The 21,964-nt window shown below is 41.7% G+C and overlaps 2 protein-coding genes across 3 annotated transcripts; one reads left to right on the top strand and one right to left on the bottom strand.

Annotated features, from left to right (window-relative positions):
* Window positions 1-8: 8 nt before the first annotated feature.
* Window positions 9-10,017, top strand: LOC120627101 (cell division cycle protein 16 homolog). Its single transcript, XM_039894950.1, has 10 exons — window positions 9-226; window positions 970-1,139; window positions 1,981-2,113; window positions 2,476-2,638; window positions 2,713-3,141; window positions 3,690-3,826; window positions 5,280-5,408; window positions 5,476-5,658; window positions 8,433-8,709; window positions 9,211-10,017. The coding sequence occupies exons 1-10, from the start codon at window positions 137-139 to the stop codon at window positions 9,306-9,308; spliced, it is 1,809 nt and encodes a 602-aa protein (XP_039750884.1). The 5' UTR covers window positions 9-136; the 3' UTR covers window positions 9,309-10,017.
* Window positions 10,018-10,695: 678 nt separating this feature from the next.
* Window positions 10,696-21,498, bottom strand: LOC120626855 (cytoplasmic polyadenylation element-binding protein 1). Of its 2 annotated transcripts, none has more exons than XM_039894630.1 (13): window positions 21,387-21,498; window positions 20,700-20,819; window positions 17,384-17,508; window positions 16,563-16,635; window positions 16,219-16,302; window positions 15,736-15,817; window positions 14,657-14,831; window positions 14,133-14,286; window positions 13,577-13,763; window positions 13,191-13,318; window positions 12,885-12,976; window positions 12,148-12,365; window positions 10,696-11,676 (listed from the first exon to the last, which is right to left on the bottom strand). In XM_039894630.1, exons 1-13 carry the CDS (start codon window positions 21,402-21,404, stop codon window positions 11,591-11,593), a joined length of 1,542 nt encoding a protein of 513 aa, XP_039750564.1. In that variant the 5' UTR covers window positions 21,405-21,498; the 3' UTR covers window positions 10,696-11,590. The 2 variants fall into 2 exon arrangements, with proteins under 2 accessions (XP_039750564.1, XP_039750566.1); XM_039894632.1 differs by having other exon boundaries at window positions 16,219-16,299.
* Window positions 21,499-21,964: the final 466 nt, after the last annotated feature.

Genomic DNA, 21,964 nt, shown 5'->3' with positions numbered 1-21,964 from the left:
AATAAACACAAATGCACAAATGATTCGTAAACGGCTTTTTTAAGGAATGTTATAAATTTGTAATTAAATAAGAATTGAATTTGTGCTTAAGAATTTCAAATTGATTTATTATTACTACACGAGATTCATCTATGCCATGGCTAAAGCTGAGTCTGCTACTAGAAACAATGTGGACTGTCTGAACGTAGATTTTATGCGGTCCCTAGTGAAGCAATACTCCGAACTGGTGAATACAACTATTTAGTCTTGTTGCTGATTTAAATAACGTTTTCTCTTTACTAGGAAATAATATTACGTATAGTAGTCTACTTTGCCTGTTGTAATAATAACTCAGACACAGATGGTCCAAATTTTACTACAAATTTTCTTCATTTTTGGGGTTAAACTAATAATGAATAGTCTAATGAATATATATATATATATATATAGATACAATATTGTGATCAAACCTTAGCCTCTTAATTATCCACCTCCAACAGGTTAAGCATAAGGTTTAAGGTTACTAGCATTATGTTTTAGTGAATTAATAAAAAAAAAAAAAAAAAAAATTTAATGCACTGGTGTGGTTATGTGATATTGTACCTATTTTAACTAGAAACCCTGGGCAGTCTGTAGGAAATCTTTGTATTACATTTTGTTTGGAATGATTCTTGTATCAATGCTATGTATGCATGTCTTAATAAAAGACTAGATGTGCCCCTCAGTGTTACCTGCAGTGATTAAGTAGATTGGTTGCTGTTTTAGGATGTGCAGAAAGAACTCCTCCTGTAAACCACCCTTTACATTGATATCATTCTAGGATCAAAAGTAGCCTATAATACTCTTCTCAATTGTTTTGACTAACTCCACTGGAAATAAAATTGATTAGTTGCTTAGTTAAGGTGTGCAGTAAGGCAAACAAATAAACAAACACACTTACACATTATAATATTAGTATCTATAACTTAGTCATTTTGTGTATAATTGTAGGGGCAATGGACAAGTGCATTCTTCTGGGCGGATGCGGCAGCGGCGGCAGCATCAAGTGGGCCCTCGGCGACTGCCAGTGGAGATGACATATGGTTGCTGGCCAGCGCCATGCTGGCTCGAGGAGAGCTGCACCGGGCTGCACATGCTGTCACATCTCGGCAGCTACATCGGTTTGTTGAATTCAAGGTTTATTACAAACTTAGTCCTCTCGCCCATAATCAACAGCAGCCTGTTATTGCTGGCTTTATTAAGTGCCATTATGTAATTATAAACCTTTAAAAGAAATACCTTCTTGAAGCAGTGACAGTGCAATATGCATAATATTGAATGGCTTGAAATCATTAACCTTATATATATTTATTTGATATGTGAAAAGTTGCTGCAATAAAATAGAATAAGCAATGATTTTCTTAATAATGAAAATTCATAGATGTTACATGCTCTGGATTTGTAATAATCTTTACACATAGTATAAAACAAAGTAGCTATTGCTGTTTTAACTTAGCAGTGGATTTTAATACAGTTTTCAGTAATAGATAGTGATTCAAGGATAAGGCTTATGTGTAATAAAACAAGCATATTACAGTAGAGAAAAGCAAAAAACTTGAATTGTGATACAAACATATATTGTTACATATATTGATTTAATTAATGTACTACAGAAGTATATTATTAATCCCTTTTAATTATTGTTCAAAAGCCAGTCAGTAAATAATCATCTATAACATATTTTATTTCTACAAAATTTAAAATGAATTATATCAGTTATGTAATATTTCTTTCTTCTTAAAACAGCTGTAGAGATTTGATACAATTTAGGTATTAAGGAATCTTAAGTCCAATAATAAAGAGGATACATTTATCCCCAAAAAATTTAGTACCATTATCAATGCGAAAGTGAGTTTGTTAGTTGAGCTGCAAGCTTATCTCGCCTACTCTCTACTAAACATTGCACCTTTCAAAGAGTGGTAGATCTTGTATTTATGTGAAATTGGAAATGTAATTTTATAGGCGACATTTGTTGTGTCTGGGTGTAGCGATGCGCGCCTACATCGCGTCCAAGGAGCCCAACACGGCGCTCAGCGTCCTCGACGAGTGCGAGCCCGCGCTGCTCGAGCCGCGGAGCATGGACCAAACGCACAATGTGAGTCCTACACGCGACATCGTTAATTCCTCATATGAAATCTTCTGCCTGACTGCTTCAATACTTACTAATACAATAAATATTTAAAAAAAACGTTTTGTTGGTTGGTAAAACTTTTCATACAATACTTTTGCAAATGTATTTAGAACTTATGTACGGAAGATGGGACACAGTATGGGCAAATAGGCCAAGAAGTCGAGGAGAGTCAAGACAGTCTCCCTGCAGAAGGTCTTGTACGTCATTCATCATTATCGACCCAATCCCCACCATAACCGGCCCACTACGGGGCACGAGTCTCCCCCCATACTCGTGCCGTCACTTCCGAGGGTGCCGTATAGTATTCACGTAGCGGCGTGTTCCAGCGAGCGCTGGCCAGCGTGCTGGTGTGGCGGGCGCGCGCGCTGGCGGCGCTGGAGCGGCGCGAGGCGGCGGCGGAGGCGCTGACGGCGGCGCTGCGGGCCGACTGCGCCTGCTACGAGGCGCTCGACCTGCTGCTCGAGCAGCACGCGCTCACGCCCAGCCAGGGTGAGTGCGCGCTCCGGCGGGGCCGCTCCGGCGGGGCCGAGCTCGCACGGCCTGAGTGGAAACGTTATTTGCAGAGAGCGAGCTGATCGAATCCCTGCCCATCAACAACCAGATGAGCGCGTCGGAGGCGGCGCTGCTGCGCGTGGCGTACCGCGACCGCCTGCTGCGCTACGCGCCGCTGCACGCGGACTCGGCGGCCGACGCCGACGCCGACGCCCCTGGCGCGCCGGCGCACGCGCCCGGCGGCGTGGCGGCGGTGCGCGCGCGCTGCGCGGAGGCGGGCGAGGCGCGCGGGCGGCGGCTGGCGGCGGGCGGGCGCTGGGCGGCGGCGCTGCGCGCGCTGGAGCGCGCCGGGCCCGCGTGCTGCGCCGACGTGCGCGCCGCCTGCCTGGTGGAGCTGCGCCGCAGCGCCGAGCTGTTCGCCTTCGCGCACGCGCTCGTGGACGCCAGCCCGCACTCGTGGACGGCGTGGTACGCGGTCGGCTGCTACTACTACCTCATCGGTGAGCGCCCGCATTTACCGCACACGCGCGCACTATTACAATAGGTCGACCACCGTTCGCTGATCGCTCGCTTGCCACTCGCTGCACTGGCTTTTTCTTCGATAGGGAATTGCTAAAGAGACGATGACTTTACTATGCACAATCTGGAAGCGATGCAGGTGCTCTCGAATTAAACCCCATTTACATAGCGCGAACTTAACTTAGCTCTTTTTCTTAAAAGTAGTTAAAGCTTGTCTTAAAACTGTTTTGAAAGGGCAACGTGAACAGTGCGTCCTGTTAACTAGCAAACTAATTTAACTGACTGTGAATATTCAATAAAAAATTATGAATGACTACGTCTGCGTTTGTTAACAGCTTGTTAAAATAAATATACACCACATACTCTTAGTCTGGAAATTGGTTGAGATAAAACAGAACACAACTCGAGCATTACAAATAGTTAATTTATTATTTTATAACTATTCTCCAATTGCTGACCTCGACTCCACTGAAGCGACCCCACCGTAGTACGCGACGCGGAGCTGACTTCCCGCCGCAAATGCTTCCAGGCAAGAGCGAGTTCGCGCGGCGCTACCTCAGCAAGGCGTGCGGCCTGGAGGCCGGCGCGGGCTGCGTGTGGCTGGCGTACGGCCACAGCTTCGCGGCCGACAACGAGCACGACCAGGCCATGGCGGCCTACTTCAAGGTAGGGCGGCGCTACTCGCCGTTGGTGCCAATTGAACTGTACCATTCTCAATCTCCGCAAATTGGTCACGGTAATGATATAAAAGTAATTTTCGTCACACTTGCTTGTAGAGAAAACCTTATTACATCGGACATAAGGCTCATAATCCAAGATATTAAACATGCGTGTTTTATTGTTACCGTTCTTGTGCTTTTTTTACAATGCAGGCGCTAAACTTTTAAAACATGTGTACGATGCCTGGGAACCGTAAGCCGTGCTATGTCGCATGTGTCGCACTGGTTTACTGTCAATAATTTACTTTTAAATGCAAAAAAAAAACTAAGTGTGTGGAATTTATTTTACCAAATGTAAAGAAAGTTAATCAAAATATAATAATAAATGGAGAATCACTAAAAATGGATTCCACAGTTTTTCTGGGCATGACCTTAGATTGTAAGTTTCAGTGGGGTACCCATATAGATACACTAGCAGGTAAACTAAGCTCGACTGCCTACGCCGTCAGGAAAATTAGACAGATTACTGACGTAGAAACAGCAAGACTTGTTTACTTTGCGTACTTTCTTACGGGATGTCTTACGGGATCTTATTATGGGGCAAAGGTGCTGATATTGAAACTATATTCATATTGCAGAAAAGAGCTGCACGGTCAATATATAAACTTAAATTACTTGAATCCCTACGTGAAAAATTTAAAGAAATAAGTATCCTTACGGTAGCCTCACAATATATTTATAACAATATAGTATTTGTAAGACAACATATTAGTCTTTATGAACAAAAAGTGGATATAAACAGTCGACTTACAAGAAATGGTCATAAATTAGTGACATCTGCATATCGTCTGCGAAAGGTGCAGAAGTCATTTGTGGGACTGAGTATACGCTTTTATAATATGATTCCTAAGGTAATTTTGGACCTACCAATGCATAAGTTTAAAGAATGTGTTAAAACACATTTATTACAGCGAGGTTATTATACAATTGATGAATTTCTTAATGACAAGGTTGCTTGGAAGCATCCGGCTCCGCTTTCATCTCTCACAAGATAGAAAAATGAATTTTGAAATGTAAAATGTAAATCGTTAATGTTGGAAAAGAGCAACTGCTGAGTTTTTTGCCGGCTTCTTCTCGGTAGAATCTGCCTTCCGAACCGGTGGTAGAGTCACTACACACAGCAGACTTGACGTTTCAAAAGTGCTTATATTAGGCCAACTTGAAATAAATGAAATTTGAATTTTGAATTTTGAATGACCCGATTTAGTTTAGTTATTACCTCACTGCAAGTTATATGTTTGAAGATGGACCACTTTTAATGTAGCCGGTAATGCAGATTATTCTTTATAACGAAAAAAATAAAATTTATGCGGCTAAAAAAGGAGGCATTTCCTTTAACAAATATTTTCACCTTATCGATTATCACGAATGAACGTTTAATTGTATCGACCGACCCGCAGGCCAGCCAGCTGATGCCGGGCTGCTACCTGCCTTCGCTGTACGTGGGCGTGGAGTGCTCGCTCAACAACAACGTCAGCATGTGCGAGCGCTTCATGGCGCGCGCCGCCGCGCTGCACGGCGCCGCCGAGGTACGCCCGCGGCCGCGCCGGCTCCGCCCCGCCGGCCCCGCCCACTCTCACGCCTCGCTTGTCACAGCCCGGCTCGCCGCGCGACGACGCGGACGCGGAGAACAAGGGCGGCTGGGAGCGCATCGCGCGCGGCGTGCGCTCGGCGCACGTGGCGCACGAGGCGGGCGCGGCCGCCTTCGCGCACGGCCAGCACGAGGCGGCGCGCGCGCTGTGGCTGCGCGCGCTGCAGGCCGCCGGCCCGCCCGAGCGGGTGAGTGTCGCGCACGCTCACCTAATTCAACGCTGCTAATGTTAAGAATGTGCCGACGCGATCAGTATTGCAGTGTGCCATGATGAAGGCAGATTAGAATACAGTTATCACTTTCCCTCTGCTTAACCCAATACTAACGATACACTTACTATACTCTTACGATAAAACTTATATATGCAGTTATCGATTATAGGTATTCCAATAAATAATACGTGGTTCATGAAAGAAAGTAGTCCAGAAATAAATTCGTTTCATGTTAACACAGTAATAAGTACACAGCATCACAAGCACAGAAGTTAGAAACAGTAAAAAGAAGATAACAACTATCATAAAGAAGCAGAAGGAGTACAGATTGACATTTACAAGCGAACGACTAGCATGGGCAGGAGACAATTTTTCTTCCCGGGAAAAGAATAAAAAATTATCTTGTCCATCATCTCTCAGAGCACCGGCGCAAGTGGAAATAATATCCAAATAATTTATGTGCAATAATAAACGGGGGCTAAACTTCTTCTATACTCTGTTCCCTTGCTATAGCAGGTAGACTAGTTAATTATATCTCTTGTCAGAGGATACAATCGGGGGATAGAATTTTTGTCTGTTGCCTGTGCTAACCCTGCGTTAAGTATATGGATCATACTCAAGTTGCACATAGTGGGCGCGCCCTGCACAATTGATTATCCTCCACCCACACTTACAAAATTTACGAATGAAATTGTTCACACAAGACTGATGCTAATCTTGTAAGTACAAGCGCACGATTATAACATTAGACGACACACACTACTAAATCGCACGCACACAACGATTCTTTGGGCGTGCTTATTTTATTTGATATTTCTATGCAACAGTAGAGGGCGTCTTATGTCGAGTGATTCAAAATAATTGATTTACCCTGCAATCGATAACATGAGATTTAAATAATAATATAAGTATTTTTACGTGTTTTGCGTTTACAGTTAAAAATTAAAATACAAAATAGAAGATTTAATTTTGTACGCTATACGCCTGTCTAGCGACGATTGACGTAGAAGTGTGGCCGCTCATTACTAGATGGCGCTTTCATATATTTTTTATATAAGTTGTTGGGATAATTAGTTGATCGTTGATAGCCCAACTTGATTGTGGGCAAACCGTGCCTGTGGGAAAGCCTTTAGTCCAGCAGTGGACTGTTATAAGTAATTGATGAATGCAAAGAATATGTGAACTGGATTAATTTAATAGCTTGTCACCCTGAAAACCATGCAAACGGTAAAATTAATAAATGAAGGTGATTCTAAAAACCATGAAAACATTGTTGCATTAAGAACAAGGTACGGCAGACATTTTTGATCCAAAAAATAAGTGGTCAGAACTGTATTGAACTCCGATAATCAGATTTTGTTATCAAAAAACTCAATACCTTTTCTTAGATCCGACACGGAATACTCGAGACATCTGCGCTCAAACTCGACCCTTAACAACGCAGCACTCTACTTCGATATATTGTAAAGATGATATTATAATACCGACTTTATTCAAGTAAATTTTATAATTTACGGTGCTAGCAAAACTTCAAGCGTTAGAAATTCATTTACTGATGCATGTGCTAAAAAAATAAGTAATGGTGGCCAGGTATTATCTTCAAGTTCAGGATGGCACTTAGATGTTTCATTAATAAATAGTATTATAGAAGCCAAATACTTAGTTTTTAGAAGTAAGTATGTTTTCTCATGAATGTTATTCTTCCTTACTTATTTATTTCATACTAAGTATTATATAAATGGTATTAATTTTATAAATGATATAATTAAAGCCGACCAAACTGCATTAGAGCAGTGTTGCTGGGAGACAGGGTTCACCCTGTCTCCCCAAGGAGTAAAACAGAACAACTGATCCGACTCTAATACCGTATATTAAGCTTCTGTATAATTTATATTTACAATTCCTTGCAATTACTCTTCTACCAGTTCGGAATGCAGTCTTCGTCAGAGAAGACCACTGGCAAGAAACACTACCGTTGCTCTTTTATTCAATCAATTAAAACAAGACTTATAAACACAATTACAACATTATTTATAACGCTAGGCCCTTTCATACAAGACATATAAGATAGGTCAAACCAGGACTTTTGGAACAAGTTGTTTGCATAGAGCAACCTCTGCTACAAATACTGTCTGTATAAAATGACGCTACGGCTCCATATATGATAACAAAATAACCCAAAGGATACGGATAGAGATATACTTGTCTGATCCATCATCATCCATCGGGTACCATCATAGTACCAACAACTTCCAACCACTCAAACAACAGTACTTATAATACAACACTTGTTCCTTCACAAAAATGTTTCATTAAGTATATCGTTTTTATTTTAAATAATGTATTTGTAACATTTTCTCACCATACTTTTCTTTTTCTCAATTAGTTAATTTAAATCTGTACTATCTTTTCTTTCCCGCCCATCGATCTTGTCAATCTCGCGGCACCGCCATAGATCCTATACTTTTCTTTGATAGTATAGTGAAGGGCATTATTCTATTTTTAAAACACTGTCAATGAGTATACAAACGATGGTTTGATGATATTTTTAATATAATAATCGGCATTATTCATAGATAAATTGCTGTAATGCCCTATTTTCTTACTCATGCAAGTGTGCGTGAGTCAACCGACTTGCGCGTTTGTATCGTAAAAGCTAAAATATGACGCAGCCGGCGGTTTCTCAAGGTCATGTAAAGTCTACTAAACCGCACGATTAATGTTTTTTCTGCTGCCATTTCCTGGTACAGTTGGCGCCGTGCTGGGCCGCGACGTTGGATGCCCTGGGCCACGCGAGCCGCGCGCTGGGTAACCCAGCGGAGGCGCTTCGCTGGCACGAACGGGCCCTGGCATTACGACCGGCCAAAGCTGGCTCGCTGGCAGCGCGAGGCCTGTGCCTGGCACTGCTGGGCAGGGAGACCGAGGCGGCGGATGCGCTGCACGCGGCGCTGGCCAGGGACCCGGACCACGTGGTGGCCTTGGCACTACTGGATGCCATCGTTGATAGGCTTGACGCGGCGTTAACTGGTAAGTATTACTGTGCTAGACGGCAATGGATCTGTTCTAGGGGACTAAGAAAATTGGGGTTTAAAAACATCCAGTTAGACGTATGAGATAATGTTGGAAAGCATTCTTCATTCGTTCAAAGGTTCCTAATTTCTTTGTCCGTGGTATATACATACTGAGAAACTAATCTGTGGAAACTAATGGTTTAATATTAAAAAAAAACGATTTCAAGGTGGCTTCATACCGGAATTGTACATCACTCGGTGGCATGTTTATATCGGTAGGGTGGTAACTGGTTACGCCGAACTCTCCACCAGACAAGACCACAGAAAACTCTGAAATCATTAATTCCCAAATCGTCCGAGCTGGGACAGACCATGCAATTATACCATAGCGCTGCGCCGAAGGTCAATTAGAAGGACTTTATTCCCAATTCAATCTGCTCGGTCCGTCCAACGCTATTAAGAAAGTCAGTCGCATAGATGACATCGACACGCGGCTCATTGGTGTTGCGCTCCACAGAGGAGGAGATCCCGCAGTTCGCGTTCCCCGCCGTCGACATCGCGGCGCCCGAGCGCGCGTCGCCGGAAGCCTCCGAGATGAGCATGAGCTTCGACTGACGGCGCTACGCGGCGGCCCGAGTTTGGCACCTTCCCGCCCGGACCCGGCGACGTTACGGCCGCTTCGAGTCACCGGCTGCGCCAACCGAGCGCCCAACTCCACTATGCTAGTAGAGCTTAAAAATAACTAAAGAACAAACTTTTTAAATAGCAGCCACGGCTATAACTTATATTCAGGTGCAGCAATATTTTACATATAGTTGCATTTTTATTGCACACAAATATATTAAAAACAACACAAATACAGCAAATTAATATTTTCACTAACATTGGTATTTAAAAGCGGTATTATTGCTGAAGCAATCTCTTGCGGACAACAAAAGCAATATTCTTTATAACCAAAATATTGTTTATACAATACTTCTGTTTAGTTATATATATAAAGGCTATATTATATTGCGTGGCCGTTGATTTAGATAAAAATGCCAGAGAATAGGTAAGCTAGCGAGCTAGGCTACGTTCCGATATAAGAATACCCTTATATTCATTTCAAGAAAGCTTTTCAGTTTTATCAATAAACGAGTAGTGTTTACTACACTCAGATACTAAGTATACTTTTCCTAAGCCCATAGTGAAAACAGCATGTGTCACGTGTTTGTCACGCGGTTTGAAGGCCATCCAGGAACCCGGGATGGGGTCGGGGCTACGATGAAACTTAACTATGTACATATAGCGTAAGAGCAATAAATAGTATAATAAAATTATACTACTGAAATTGTTTTGTTTCAATGTATACCATAACAACCTACTATTTCTATAATAAGTACATTATTTAGTACAAAATTCCTTTCGGGTTCGAATTAAAAGTCGACTGATTGATCGCACTCCCAAGTGGCTGCAAACTGACGGTTACAGTTGAGAATTAGTCTTGTTTTAATTGAAAAACTTAAAAGATCTGACCTTTGCAACGTATGGCCTTCAGTGAAGGCCCTTACAGGGCATGCTGACTATGTTTATACATGTGTATGAATGGAAATAAACTTATAGAATGCGAGCCAGAAAAGTATATTCTACTACTGTAGAATTTCTCTCGCTCGCAGCAACACGAGTATCATGGTCGTTCTGTAACTCCACGTCCATGCAATTATATGGGCACAGGTGAGAAATTCCGGTACTTTAAGTAAATTCTAGGCTGTCTCATGTATCAGAACTACCTGTGAAAATGCATTCTAAACAAGGAAGTTCACTCTGAGAATGCATTCTAAACAAGGAAGTTCCGTCCACAAGTTATATATCAGGCTGTCGCTATTTTAGCTTTGATATGCCAAGTGCTTGGTAAATGTTAATATGAAATGAAATTTCATTCGTATATTGAATATAATTTATTTGTAATCATTTAACATTGATCTGTATATTCTAAAATCAATTTAACAAGCTAGTTAAAAACAGCATTTTATACTGTAATTTTACAATTTTATAAATCTTACTAAAACACTATAAAATTCACTTTGGATTACATTTAAAAGCCTTTCATTTAAAACGTTTAAAAGTTATATAATTCTGGACAGCCTAAACTAAAGGCACCTTCAAAATGGTTAAAATTTTTCTAACGTTAGGCACAGGTTACTATAGTATACGGATTTCAGCCTATTTGAAAAATAGTGGCTCTGATTTCACAAATCTAAATTTTTACATTAAATAATCTTAACACTAAATCAGTCAATTATACATATATACAGCCCTGAGTGAAAGTATTCAAGTTAACCATTTTAAGCTTTAACACTTCCGCTCAAGGCTCGAAATTAAGTCAATATTTATTTGCACACAAAATTATAAAGGAGAGTATACAAAATATGTTAAAAGTAACAATACATAATTTAAAAATACTTTATATACAAGTATTTATAAAAATACAAAATAAATGAAAAAATTCTGAACGATTAGAAGAAAACAAACAATTGAATCGACAAATCAAATTAAAATCGATTGACACTACGATTAAAAGCTGACGAAGCGCCCAACTTAATAGCGGCTCGACAAACACCACTACGGTTACGGACCAACGAGCGAGCAGTCTACGTGCGTGCGAACTTTCCCACCATATTTTTTGAACTTCCAATATTTATCGGTAGTAAGATAAGTCCTAGATTTTTCGCAAACACCACGTTTCCGAAGGTTTTCGGAATCTTCTCACAACCTTCCAGATAAATTTGTCGCGTCTCCCACAAGAGTTCTCCAGTTTCGAAAATTTTGTCACATTTCCATGCTTCGAGGTTTAAGAGTTAAGTTCAGTGGGATCTCTGCGAGCTTCCGCACGTCGCACGGACTGCCGACGGGCGTGGCTAGTGCTGCCACTCCAGCGCAGGCTCGTCCCCGAGGCAGTCCGCCTCGCCGCCGCCCGAGGCGCTGGCGGGCGGGGACGGGGTCGCTGCAACAATGACGGTGTATGAGCAAACAATTCAACAAGAAAGAGATGCTGTCGTTTATGCAACATTTTTCATTGATGCTCTGCTACTATTGGTCGTAGCGTGAACGATGATGCGCCATCCTCTTCAATTGCGAATAGGTTATGTAATCGGCAATTGACAATCCAGCAAATAATTTTGAAAATCGACCTCTGTATCTACCTCTATATAATATTTATAAAAAACTATTGCCCCTAATATTAATAAAAAATAAGAATTTGCTAGATGAGATTCTAAAATGATTGATATCAAAATAGTGATGAAAAACAATACCACAGTTTACTTGAAAGTTCATCATACCTGATATTCGGCTACAAGCCTGGCAGCAAAATTAAGAAAACCAATATTATTTCTGCAAGGGTGTCAATTTAACGACACTCCACAATACATTGACACGAGTAGTCACTCACTTATCCTATTTGTTGAATTGTTACCATCATTGGCCTGTGTGAAGCTGCCATTGCACAGGCTCTGTTCGCTGACGGACTGCCGCTGGCCGCCATTGCTGCCGCTGCTGCCGGTATTGCTACCGTTGCCGTTGGTGCCGTTGCCGACGCTGGAGAGCGGCACGTTGACGCTCTTTGAGTTGCGCATGAGCGCCTTATGGTTATCCGACGAGTGCTGCCACGCCCAGCACGAGCGGCAAAAGTATCTGGAATGATAACTTCTTTCAATACTATAATAACTAAAGTCAGCCATACACCGTATCAAATTATATCTATATAGGTCACCTTTTCGAAATGCCTCTGATTTGTTAAATTTCAAAGGAATTATCCGACTGCTCAAGTTGTAGTTTAAATTTTTTTTAACATAGTGTCCCAAAAATATGTCCTTACGTCTGGTGACCCAAGAGCTGGCGCTTATTTAGCCCAACGGCTAAGTCTAGCAATTTAAAGGGGCAATAGCGCCGGCATTTTGAGTAACATGCCAATAAGTGAACAGTTAGACGGCTTATACTTATTGTAAATATGAATTTTAGTTTGTAATTATTATTTCCCTAGAAAAAATATATTTTTCGTTGGTTTATTAATAAAACGTATAAAATGAAGTCAAATTTGCTAAAATCTTTGAGACTAAAATGTTACGCATGTTACGCAAACGCCAAAATAAGTTACGCATACATTTCCTGCAAAGTAACGGTTTTTCTAGCCGATAAATAAAGAGTGCTTACCGAAAGCAGACCGGCTCCCGGCAGAAGTACGGGCCCTGCTGCAAGTTGCACACTGAGCACATCGAATCTTCCAAATATGGGTCGACTTGGATCTGAAATAGAAATCATCATCAAGTACAAGATCAGGAGGTCGGGAGACAATGATTGTATTTCTGTTCCCGATTCTTAAATCGAGGGCTGGTTGGAGATTGCTTCAAAATAATAACATCTTTGGATTCCTGGCAGTTTAAGAGGTGTCGTATACATTTGTTTTCAAAGAGCTAAGAACAAGGTAATGGTGAAGATGCTAAGATGATTGAAATGTACCTTCTTGGTGAACTTGTCGGTGCGTATCTCGACATAGGCGGCGGAGATGGCGCGCACGTAAGAGCGCACGTTGTTGAAGGTCACGCGCCCCGAGCCGATGGGGTACTTGTTCTTGTCCGTGTCGATCCCTGCGGCCAGTGCACGAGCAGTTAGGCCCTGCTAATAAACCGAAATCGAGCTTTGATCAGTTTCTCAACTAAGGCTTAAATTAACAGATTGAGAACCTGCTTTTAGCTCGATGTTGGTTTATTACGGGTAAGTCTATCTACTTGGAAATAACGAATAAATTTTTAAAAAATAAATTTTGATTCGAAAGAGGCCTAGACATCTCTGGCGATAGGTCATCTAGAGTATAGTAGTAGCCCTACGGGTGCGAGTGCACGAACCTGCGTACACGACGCCAGAGAACAGGTCGTTCATGATGGTGGCGAGCGCGGACGCCGACAGGATGCCGTGCAGCGCGCCCACGAACACCGTGCGCGTGGGCTCCAGCCGCACGGAGCGCGCCGCGCCCGCCTCGCCGCCCGGCACCACCCAGTTGGAGTCCGCCACCGCCCAGGGGATCACTTCTGCCTGCGACGGGGCGCTCGGGGTCAGCACAATAGGTTTGCAAACTTTGGCTAATCAGATTTTTGGAAACTACAAGGCATCAGATTTCTTAAATAAGGACATAGCGCTAAAGGTGTTTTTAATTGAAGCACATAAGCACGTTGGTTGTAACAACGTCATAAGCTTTTCATAACGTTCAAATCTGCAGTCAACTTAAGAGGATTGAACGATTGAATTTTTGTTTTTTGTGTCCATTAGGTTATGTTAATGCTCTGATAATCCGAATAACTGTTCATAATTTTAAGCCAATTTTAAGCAGTTTTTCTTATCTCTGGAAAATATCTAAGAATTATAAAGCGAGACTAGGCCACAACTGCAGTGTTCGGCACTCACGTCCTTGGTGCGCAGGTTGCGCGACGTGACGCGGTACAGCCACTTGCAGGCGTCGCGGCGCGAGGCGGCCAGCAGCGCGCGCACGCGGCGCTCGCTCTCCAGCGTCACGTACGCGAAGCCGCGCGGCGCCGCGTCGCGCCCCGGCCACTCCACGCTGCGGGACGGGACGGTCACGACATTGCCGAGCGCTCGTTGCACCACACTCAACACCATAATTAAGAAAGGCGCAAAAAGATCGCTCAGATGAAAAATGGTGTCTCTGGCGAAGAAAAGCATCGTGAGGAAACTTGCTCGAGAGTTCTCCGTGACATTCTCATGATACGTGTGAAGAAACTAATCATTCCGAGAGGGAGACCCATGCCCTGTAGTGGGCCTGTAAAAGGTGGGTATAACTATAATGATGAGTTTGATTTTTGTATGCTTCACAATGTAATTTGATGAATGGGTCTTTGTTGCTCGATAAAGAAATGAAAAGGGAGCGTTGGAAGTCATCACATAATGCCAATGTGAAGCTCGAGGCTCACCGCACGGGCTGGAACTGGCGCAGCGCGTACAACAGCGCCTCCTCGCTGATGTCCCAGGGCAGGCCGCCCAGGAACACCTTGGCGGAGAAGCCGCCGCTGGGGTTGTTGTCCATGCAGCGCGGCGGCAGCGCGCCGCTCCACACCAGCAGCGACTGGCTGCTGCCCGCCGCGCCGCCTGCGCAGAGCGTTGCAGCTTGTGGGACACCGCGCCCACCATTCCACAATGGGTTGGCAGATTGATGAAGTTAACATTTGGAATGATCCATACGATGACTCCTATACTAAATAAAAATGAACCTTGATGGCCTTTCACTGCTAGACATGGAATTCAGCCTCGAATCTTAAGATTCGTTCGAACCTATTCGTGGCGCCCCTCCAACGCGGCGTTTGATTACTAATACTTCAAATATATAATGATTTGCATAATTCGTGAATCATTTGTAAGAGCAAGATTTCTATATTATCATTTCGGTGTTCCTTGAACTTGCCCCAATTTACCCCCTAGATCAGAGGCGGATGAATTTTATAGAAGCCTTCCGTTTTCCTTAATTCAGTTTGGGGGAGCTTTTACGTATGTACTATGTACACGCGTAAGAAGCTAAACTTCTTTGACGTAAGATAAAAATCTTTTCAAAAATTATATCTTACACCCTATTCTAAGTACCCTATTTCTACGTTTGTAGACAGAACGACACTAACGATAGGAAAAAAACAGTATTAAATACATTGAAAGTTCGTATTATCTAGTTTCATTATCGGACCACCAAGTTTCACTAAACATTAAAACTTGAAATTTTTGTACAATTAAATCACATGAATGAGCCAGCAGACTTCGACAATTGAAAGTGTACACTGTCAAAAACTTCAGGGTGTCTGTTTTTTGTGTGTAAAAATCATCATAAAAAGTGAGCTGACGGACGATGTATTCCCGTCATTTGGTTTCGAAACTACCTTTATCCTGTTAAAATCGTGTAAACATGTGCGCGCGCATTTCGTTACATACGCCGCTAAAGAAGTATACTTCAATAATCAGCATTTGTATGTAGACAGTGAAGTTAAGGACATTTCAAACTACTCACAGAACGATGCGCGGCGGGATAGCGCGCGTTTCTCTTCTTGAGACTGGGAATTTGCGCCTTCGGGCGGCCAGGAAGACTCCATCTAGGGAACAATACTCAAAACTATGCAAGTTTCCAGAATTTATTTATTGTAGGAATGCCTCCTGATAGACTTCGAAAGTAAAGGCTGTCTGTTCGTTTTGACACCACTACCGGTCAGGCGGGCGAAAATCCCATTTTTATTTGGTAATTTCTTACCAGAGAGGATTTCAGGCATTATTTTCCCACCTTTTATAATTCCTACATTAGCACGTGGATGTTAGGTCACGCTACCAAAAAATTTGTCCTAATCTTTTTAATTTTAATCTGTCCTAAAGCCAATCTTCATTATCATCGTCTTCATTCCAATCTTCACTAAGTGAGTGAGTTAGTTACTGCATTATCTTTCGCGCAATAGCAATCAAGTAAAGAGATGTATAGTATAGATGAAAGTCTAGTACTTACCAATAGCTCGCAGCTGAGCCGGGTCTGGAACGAGTGGTTCCTGCGCGCGGCTTGCGGCGGCGCGGCCGGCGCGGCTAGGGCCTTCTGAAACAAGCCTCATGTACTCAATGCTACCGGCGGGAAACAGTTCTAGTCCTTGAAAACTTAAGTATTACCCAATGCTTGTGTGTAAAAAGACGCCAAGTTTACTTTCATAAACTACCCAGAAAGATACCGTTAATAACTTTGAGAAATGATCGTAGACTCCGCTAGAAGAAAAAAATTAAAAGAGCCTCTAAAGGTGAAATATCAAGCAGGCGCCAGAGGTCATAGGCTAGGTATATCAAAACGACGGTGGTACTCACGAAGGAGGCCACGAGGTCTGTGAGTCCCTGCTCGTAGTTGTCGTGTCCCCAGCTGCCGGGCCGGGCGCGCTCACTGCAACCAACAAATCATTTAACTACCGGTATTTAGTCTCTCACCTGTCAAACGAGAATTCAAGTTCTACCAATCAGTAGGCCGTAACAATGTCAGTCATTGTATTTATCACGCAGTCACTATTTGTCGAACGCTACAAAAGTAATGTAAATTCTCAGAAGCGGCTACCCTTTCAGGGGGAAAGAGTTCGACCCACTCATGCATCTCTAACTTTTGAGTTTTGAGTAAAAATGATTAAATATAATTTAACGGTGAAGGTACGTACACCGTGAGAAAACCTGCATGCCTCAGCGTTCACAATGTCTCAAGGGCGTGTGAAGAGAAGAATCCGCACTGAGCGTTGTGGACTACGACCTAAACTTTTGTCCTGAGTGAGACCAGTGCCCTGTAGCGGGGTGGTAATGGGTTTATGATGGTGATGTTATTCTCAGAAAGTCAGACCAAAACATTGGAGCAGCGATGTGGATTAGTGCTCTGAAACCAATTCCTAGAAATGCGATTTTGGAAGTACAGACAAATGTCAAATTTAATTTTTTGAACGGCGAACTTTACTGGCAGCGCTACTTTCTTTGCAAAAATTATTTCACGAACGTTAAAAATCGTCACCACTCGATGAAACACAATGAAAACACTTTAGAGTCTGCAATTTGCCGCCTGCATTTTCTCTCCGCATACATCGCTGTAGGAGCAAGTTAGCCGGGCGTTGCGCGACACCTAGAATGTGCGGCGTGCTAGAGAAGGCACTCGCCTGAAGCTGCCGAAGGCGGAGGGGTGGCGCGGCGGGAAGCACGCGGCCGGCACCAGCGAGCGCGGCGTCTGCGCGGCCTCCGGGCTGCGCGGAGACTCCCAGCGCCAGCCGTCGCCGTCCTGGCCCTGCACGCAGTCTGGCGTCATCATTGCAGTACCACACTTCCAAAAGAAAGTAGGTCTTAGGACAGCTTTGTTTATAGGGCTAAAATGGGACATAATTACAAAGAATCTGGTGTCAGTCAGTCTGATGTCTATATGTATGTCTGTCTGCCTGTCTCACCAGGCTGAACAGTCATAATAATTTAAAAGGTAAAAAATAGTAGGTCTGTATGGGTTATTCTGCTGCCATATTTCGATCAACCATTTCATTAAGCACCATTGTGCCTGTAATTACACCGGCAACTAGACCGAAATACAGCATTGAAACCAAAGCTGCTTTGCTGCCGAAAACAGAGGCCGAAGGAAGAGCTGTCACAAAAACCTCTACGACTATTTCAAATATAACTAAGCTAGAGGAGAAACTGCGGAGTCAACCTTATCTTTCTACTTCGTCGCGAAGTTTACGATGTAAAGCAACCGCATTACAATTACATTACAACCTAGAAAACTTTGTCCTTAAATCGTAAATAATTGTTGCGGCGCTTAAGTTTTACTAATCCGCCAAAGTACAAACTTAACTTTACGACACTTTAACCTAACAAACTCCTCTGCTAAGATTCCTCCGTGCCCGTAAGCTAAGCTTGTGTGCAAACAAATATGACTTAATATTTATGAACACTATTGACTTAATAATATTAAATAGGAAACATTCACATATGGTAATACACTGCGTCTTTTCCCAGAAGATCTACCTACCTATGATTTATAGCTACGATGTTTTATGCAAATAAAATAATTGAATTTAATACAAAAACCGCCAACGATAAATATAAAATATGCTTTTCCTAAGCATGAATCTGAATCTAGGCAAGATTTTTTTATCATTGTGAATTAACAAATGTAAGGAAATCAAGAGCAGCTTTCCGGGTCGCCTCCCGCGATACCGATTATCTGCGGCTGGCAGGAGCTCGGCGCGGGCCTACACAAATAATATCAAGTCGCCGCCGCTGCCAATAGCCGCGGCAGACGCCTGCCAAATTAACTTGCTACAAGACTCGGGGGTACAGTGGCCAAGCAATCCGAAGGGTTTACTCTCATTCAAGAAGTTTAAATTGAATTTCTTAACTATTTTGTATACTTTTTTATATACCAAATGTAGTCTAATAAAAGCAAAACTCCGAAATCAGTAAACTATGCATCAACATTTAAACTTCCAAAAAAAGCTAAGGGTAAATTGTAGAGCTCATTAAACCAAATACAGCGCTGATTTATCAAGATCGCAACGTTCATCGAAACAGAACAGTTGTCAGTTAAGACTGATGGCAGTTAATTAGATTTAAAAAAAAAAGACACTGAAAGTTTTCAAAAAAAAGGAAATCTAAAGATGGAAATGATTGAAAAATATTTTTTTTTTGCAGTTAAAAGGAAGAAATAGGAACAGACTAGGCAAGGAACAGAATAGGCTACATTAATTTCATGATCTAATTACAATCAAGTTTATAAATTGACGACATCTAAATTGCCAATAATGTTACAGAAACATTCGACATCACCGAAAATATCGCGAGTTAAATTTATAGAATCCCGGTTATGGTAAGGGGTCTAGAGGTTACTGCGGACACCAATAAATTGTACCGGTGGCGAGAGCAAGCTACCGAACATGTACAAAAAGTTACAGCAATAGTCTCCAAACCATTCAGTAATAAAATTAAAATAGTCTAAAACGGAAATGAAAATCAATCGCAGGGGTTAGAAATAGCTCGGAATGGAGGCTGCAAATTAGGTCGTGATCCGCCTGCAATTAGAAGCAACGTCTGATAACTCTCGTTTAAACAGACGGAAATTATGTCTGAACGTACGATAACTTTAATGCCATATTGATGTTTTGAAATGTTTTATTTTGTTTATTGCGGTTGGGGTTACCCATAGGAGCGAAAAAATTAAATTTGGAATACTTCTATAATTGTGATCTCAGAAATAACAAGTTATTAAGTTTGATGATAACGTACAACGATAACAGTATAAACCGCTCATTGAAGGGCATCTACTAGACTTTAAAACATAAGCAAAGCTTTAGTTTTAAAATGTCCGAGATTAAGTTACATTTCGAAAGTAATAAATTTAAGAATAATTGCCTCTGCGTTTGCAGAAACGCGTATAGTTGCGCCAAAATTTGATTTAGGAAATACAAGATTATTAAAGAAAATAAAGCTGGGTTATACAGACACTTGGCAGAAGTTTTCAATGCTGAAAATATAAATTAACAACCCACGACACTGGAAGGTCTTTGTATTGCAATTTTATAAAGTTAAGGACATTTGCGAGCGCGGCCAAACTATACAAACAATGCAAAACAATATTCGCAACGAAAGCTTGGTTTCAATGCAACGTATAGATAGGGAGGAGTATCAAAGAATCCCGAAATCCTCAGCTAATGCAAGCTGCCGGCTGGTCGCGGGTGCATCACTTGGCACGGCCGGGCCATTAAATAGGGGAGCTGGCAGCGTCCCCCCGACATTAACTGGCATCAAAACGGATGTCGTACGAACGTTATGAACGGACAATAAAACCGTCGAGTGCTTTGTACTTAAATATCGAGCCTTAAGCCTTTATCTGAAAGGCTTAAGGCATTAGGTGGGACGTTTTTATGATGCACCGAGCGAGTAGGTGGCTTAGTTGAGGCAGGGAATGGGTTTGTTTTCGCGATGATGCATTCAAATAATTAGTTTTCTGCGGTAAAATAAGCGGTTTATTACAAGATTCTACAACGGGGATGTAATCAATTGTAAAAGGGATTGTACAGTTCCTACAATTAAAGTGATAAATTGTGTAATGCTTGCGTTTGCATTTATTTAACCAAGTTCTTTATTTAAGAATATTAATTTCAAATTGGCGCCCAATATAGGTTGGAAGAGTCAGTAGTGTTCGGGCGCCAAATAATACCAAAAGGGATCAGTGTAGTATATAACTTAACTACCTCCCAAAAAAAAGAATAGACGATAAAATCTTAATTTTAAACCAATTGAAATTACCGATTCAGAAAATGTCTTAGGTGCACAATAAAATTTTGAGTTCTAGAAATAGCAAAAATTAGTTTAAATACAAGAAATCTAAAATTATTGACTTTAGTTACTTTAGAATTATATACGAAAAAAATATAAAATCTACCCGAAATTAGAAACACTATTTACGGCCAAAAAAAAAAATTTACTTACGTTAGTGCGATTAGTCTTCGGCGCGGCGGCTTCGTCTGCGAATTGAGACGCATCGAAGCTCAAGATCTCTGCCAACGAGCGGCGGTTCTCCTGGGAACCGCCGCCACCGCGGGATGTGTCCTAACACAAAATACACATTCATTTGACTGCAAATAACCAAACTACCTCCTATATACAGAGTACTTAAGAAAATTATTTGTATTCGAGGGTAGATTAGCAAACAAAAATGCGACAATTTATATAAATGTAAAGAAAATAAATAAATTAAATGAAGGTAGATTTAGTCTACCAAGCACAAAAGGAAATAACTTTTGGATGAGTCTAAAGATTGCAGACCCAAAAAAACCACGTGCACTAGGAAGTTCTCTTCCTGCTACCCGCAGGTTAGCGCGCATGGTCTCTAGATTTTTTTTAACATTTTTGCTACATAACTAAAAAGTTCCATCGAAATCGGTACAGGCCCTGAAATGTTTTATATAAATCGATTCAGACGTTCCGATTAGAGAGAGATAAGCCCAAAAAGAGTGATAATAGAATGAAATCAATGCAATGCCTGTTGGTACTGATTTAGATATTACAGAAACACTTAAAACATTTATAAAATTAAAATGTGTAGAAAATAATTAGGTTGAATTTCATAAATAAAGAGAAATGATTAAACATCAAAAAGTAAAATAAAACACTCACCCGATGTAAAAGCGGCATGGCGCCGCAAACGTATAAAGTTTGTGAAAGTTATGTCTTTCGGCTGCTCCGAATTCCGCGCAGAGCTGTTGCCTCTTCGGCAGCAAAACGCCAACTGACGAACAACATGCGCGCAACGAAGAACGAAGCCGCACCCACCCTTCCACTACCCCCACCAACGCTCCCACACCACTACCATTAATACCCCACCTGACACAGGCTACGCCTACTTTCACTACGTTTTAATTACTTATTATGATTTTTTTCATTATAAAGTAACTGTAGCTATCAGTAAATATGCTAAAAATTTTAAAATTTATGTTCAATTCGAATACCCTTTTAATAAGGAGCACAAAAATAAAACTTCAATCAAATACATTGATTATTTTGCCGCCATCGCTCGCCATTGGTAGACAAGATGGCGCATGCGTATTGCGTTTTAAATCAATTGAACATCTTTTTATTTTGTTTAAGGGTCAAAAATATATTTATCTTAAATTTCACTTGTTTTCTGTAATTAAATACCTACTTTTAATTTTTTTTCTTATGTAATTATTATTTCGTATGAGATTAATTTCAGC

The sequence above is a fragment of the Pararge aegeria genome, chromosome 10 (assembly GCF_905163445.1).
Source record: "Pararge aegeria chromosome 10, ilParAegt1.1, whole genome shotgun sequence".
Lineage (NCBI taxonomy): Eukaryota > Metazoa > Arthropoda > Insecta > Lepidoptera > Nymphalidae > Pararge > Pararge aegeria.
This window is presented reverse-complemented; position numbering and strand designations above follow the sequence as displayed.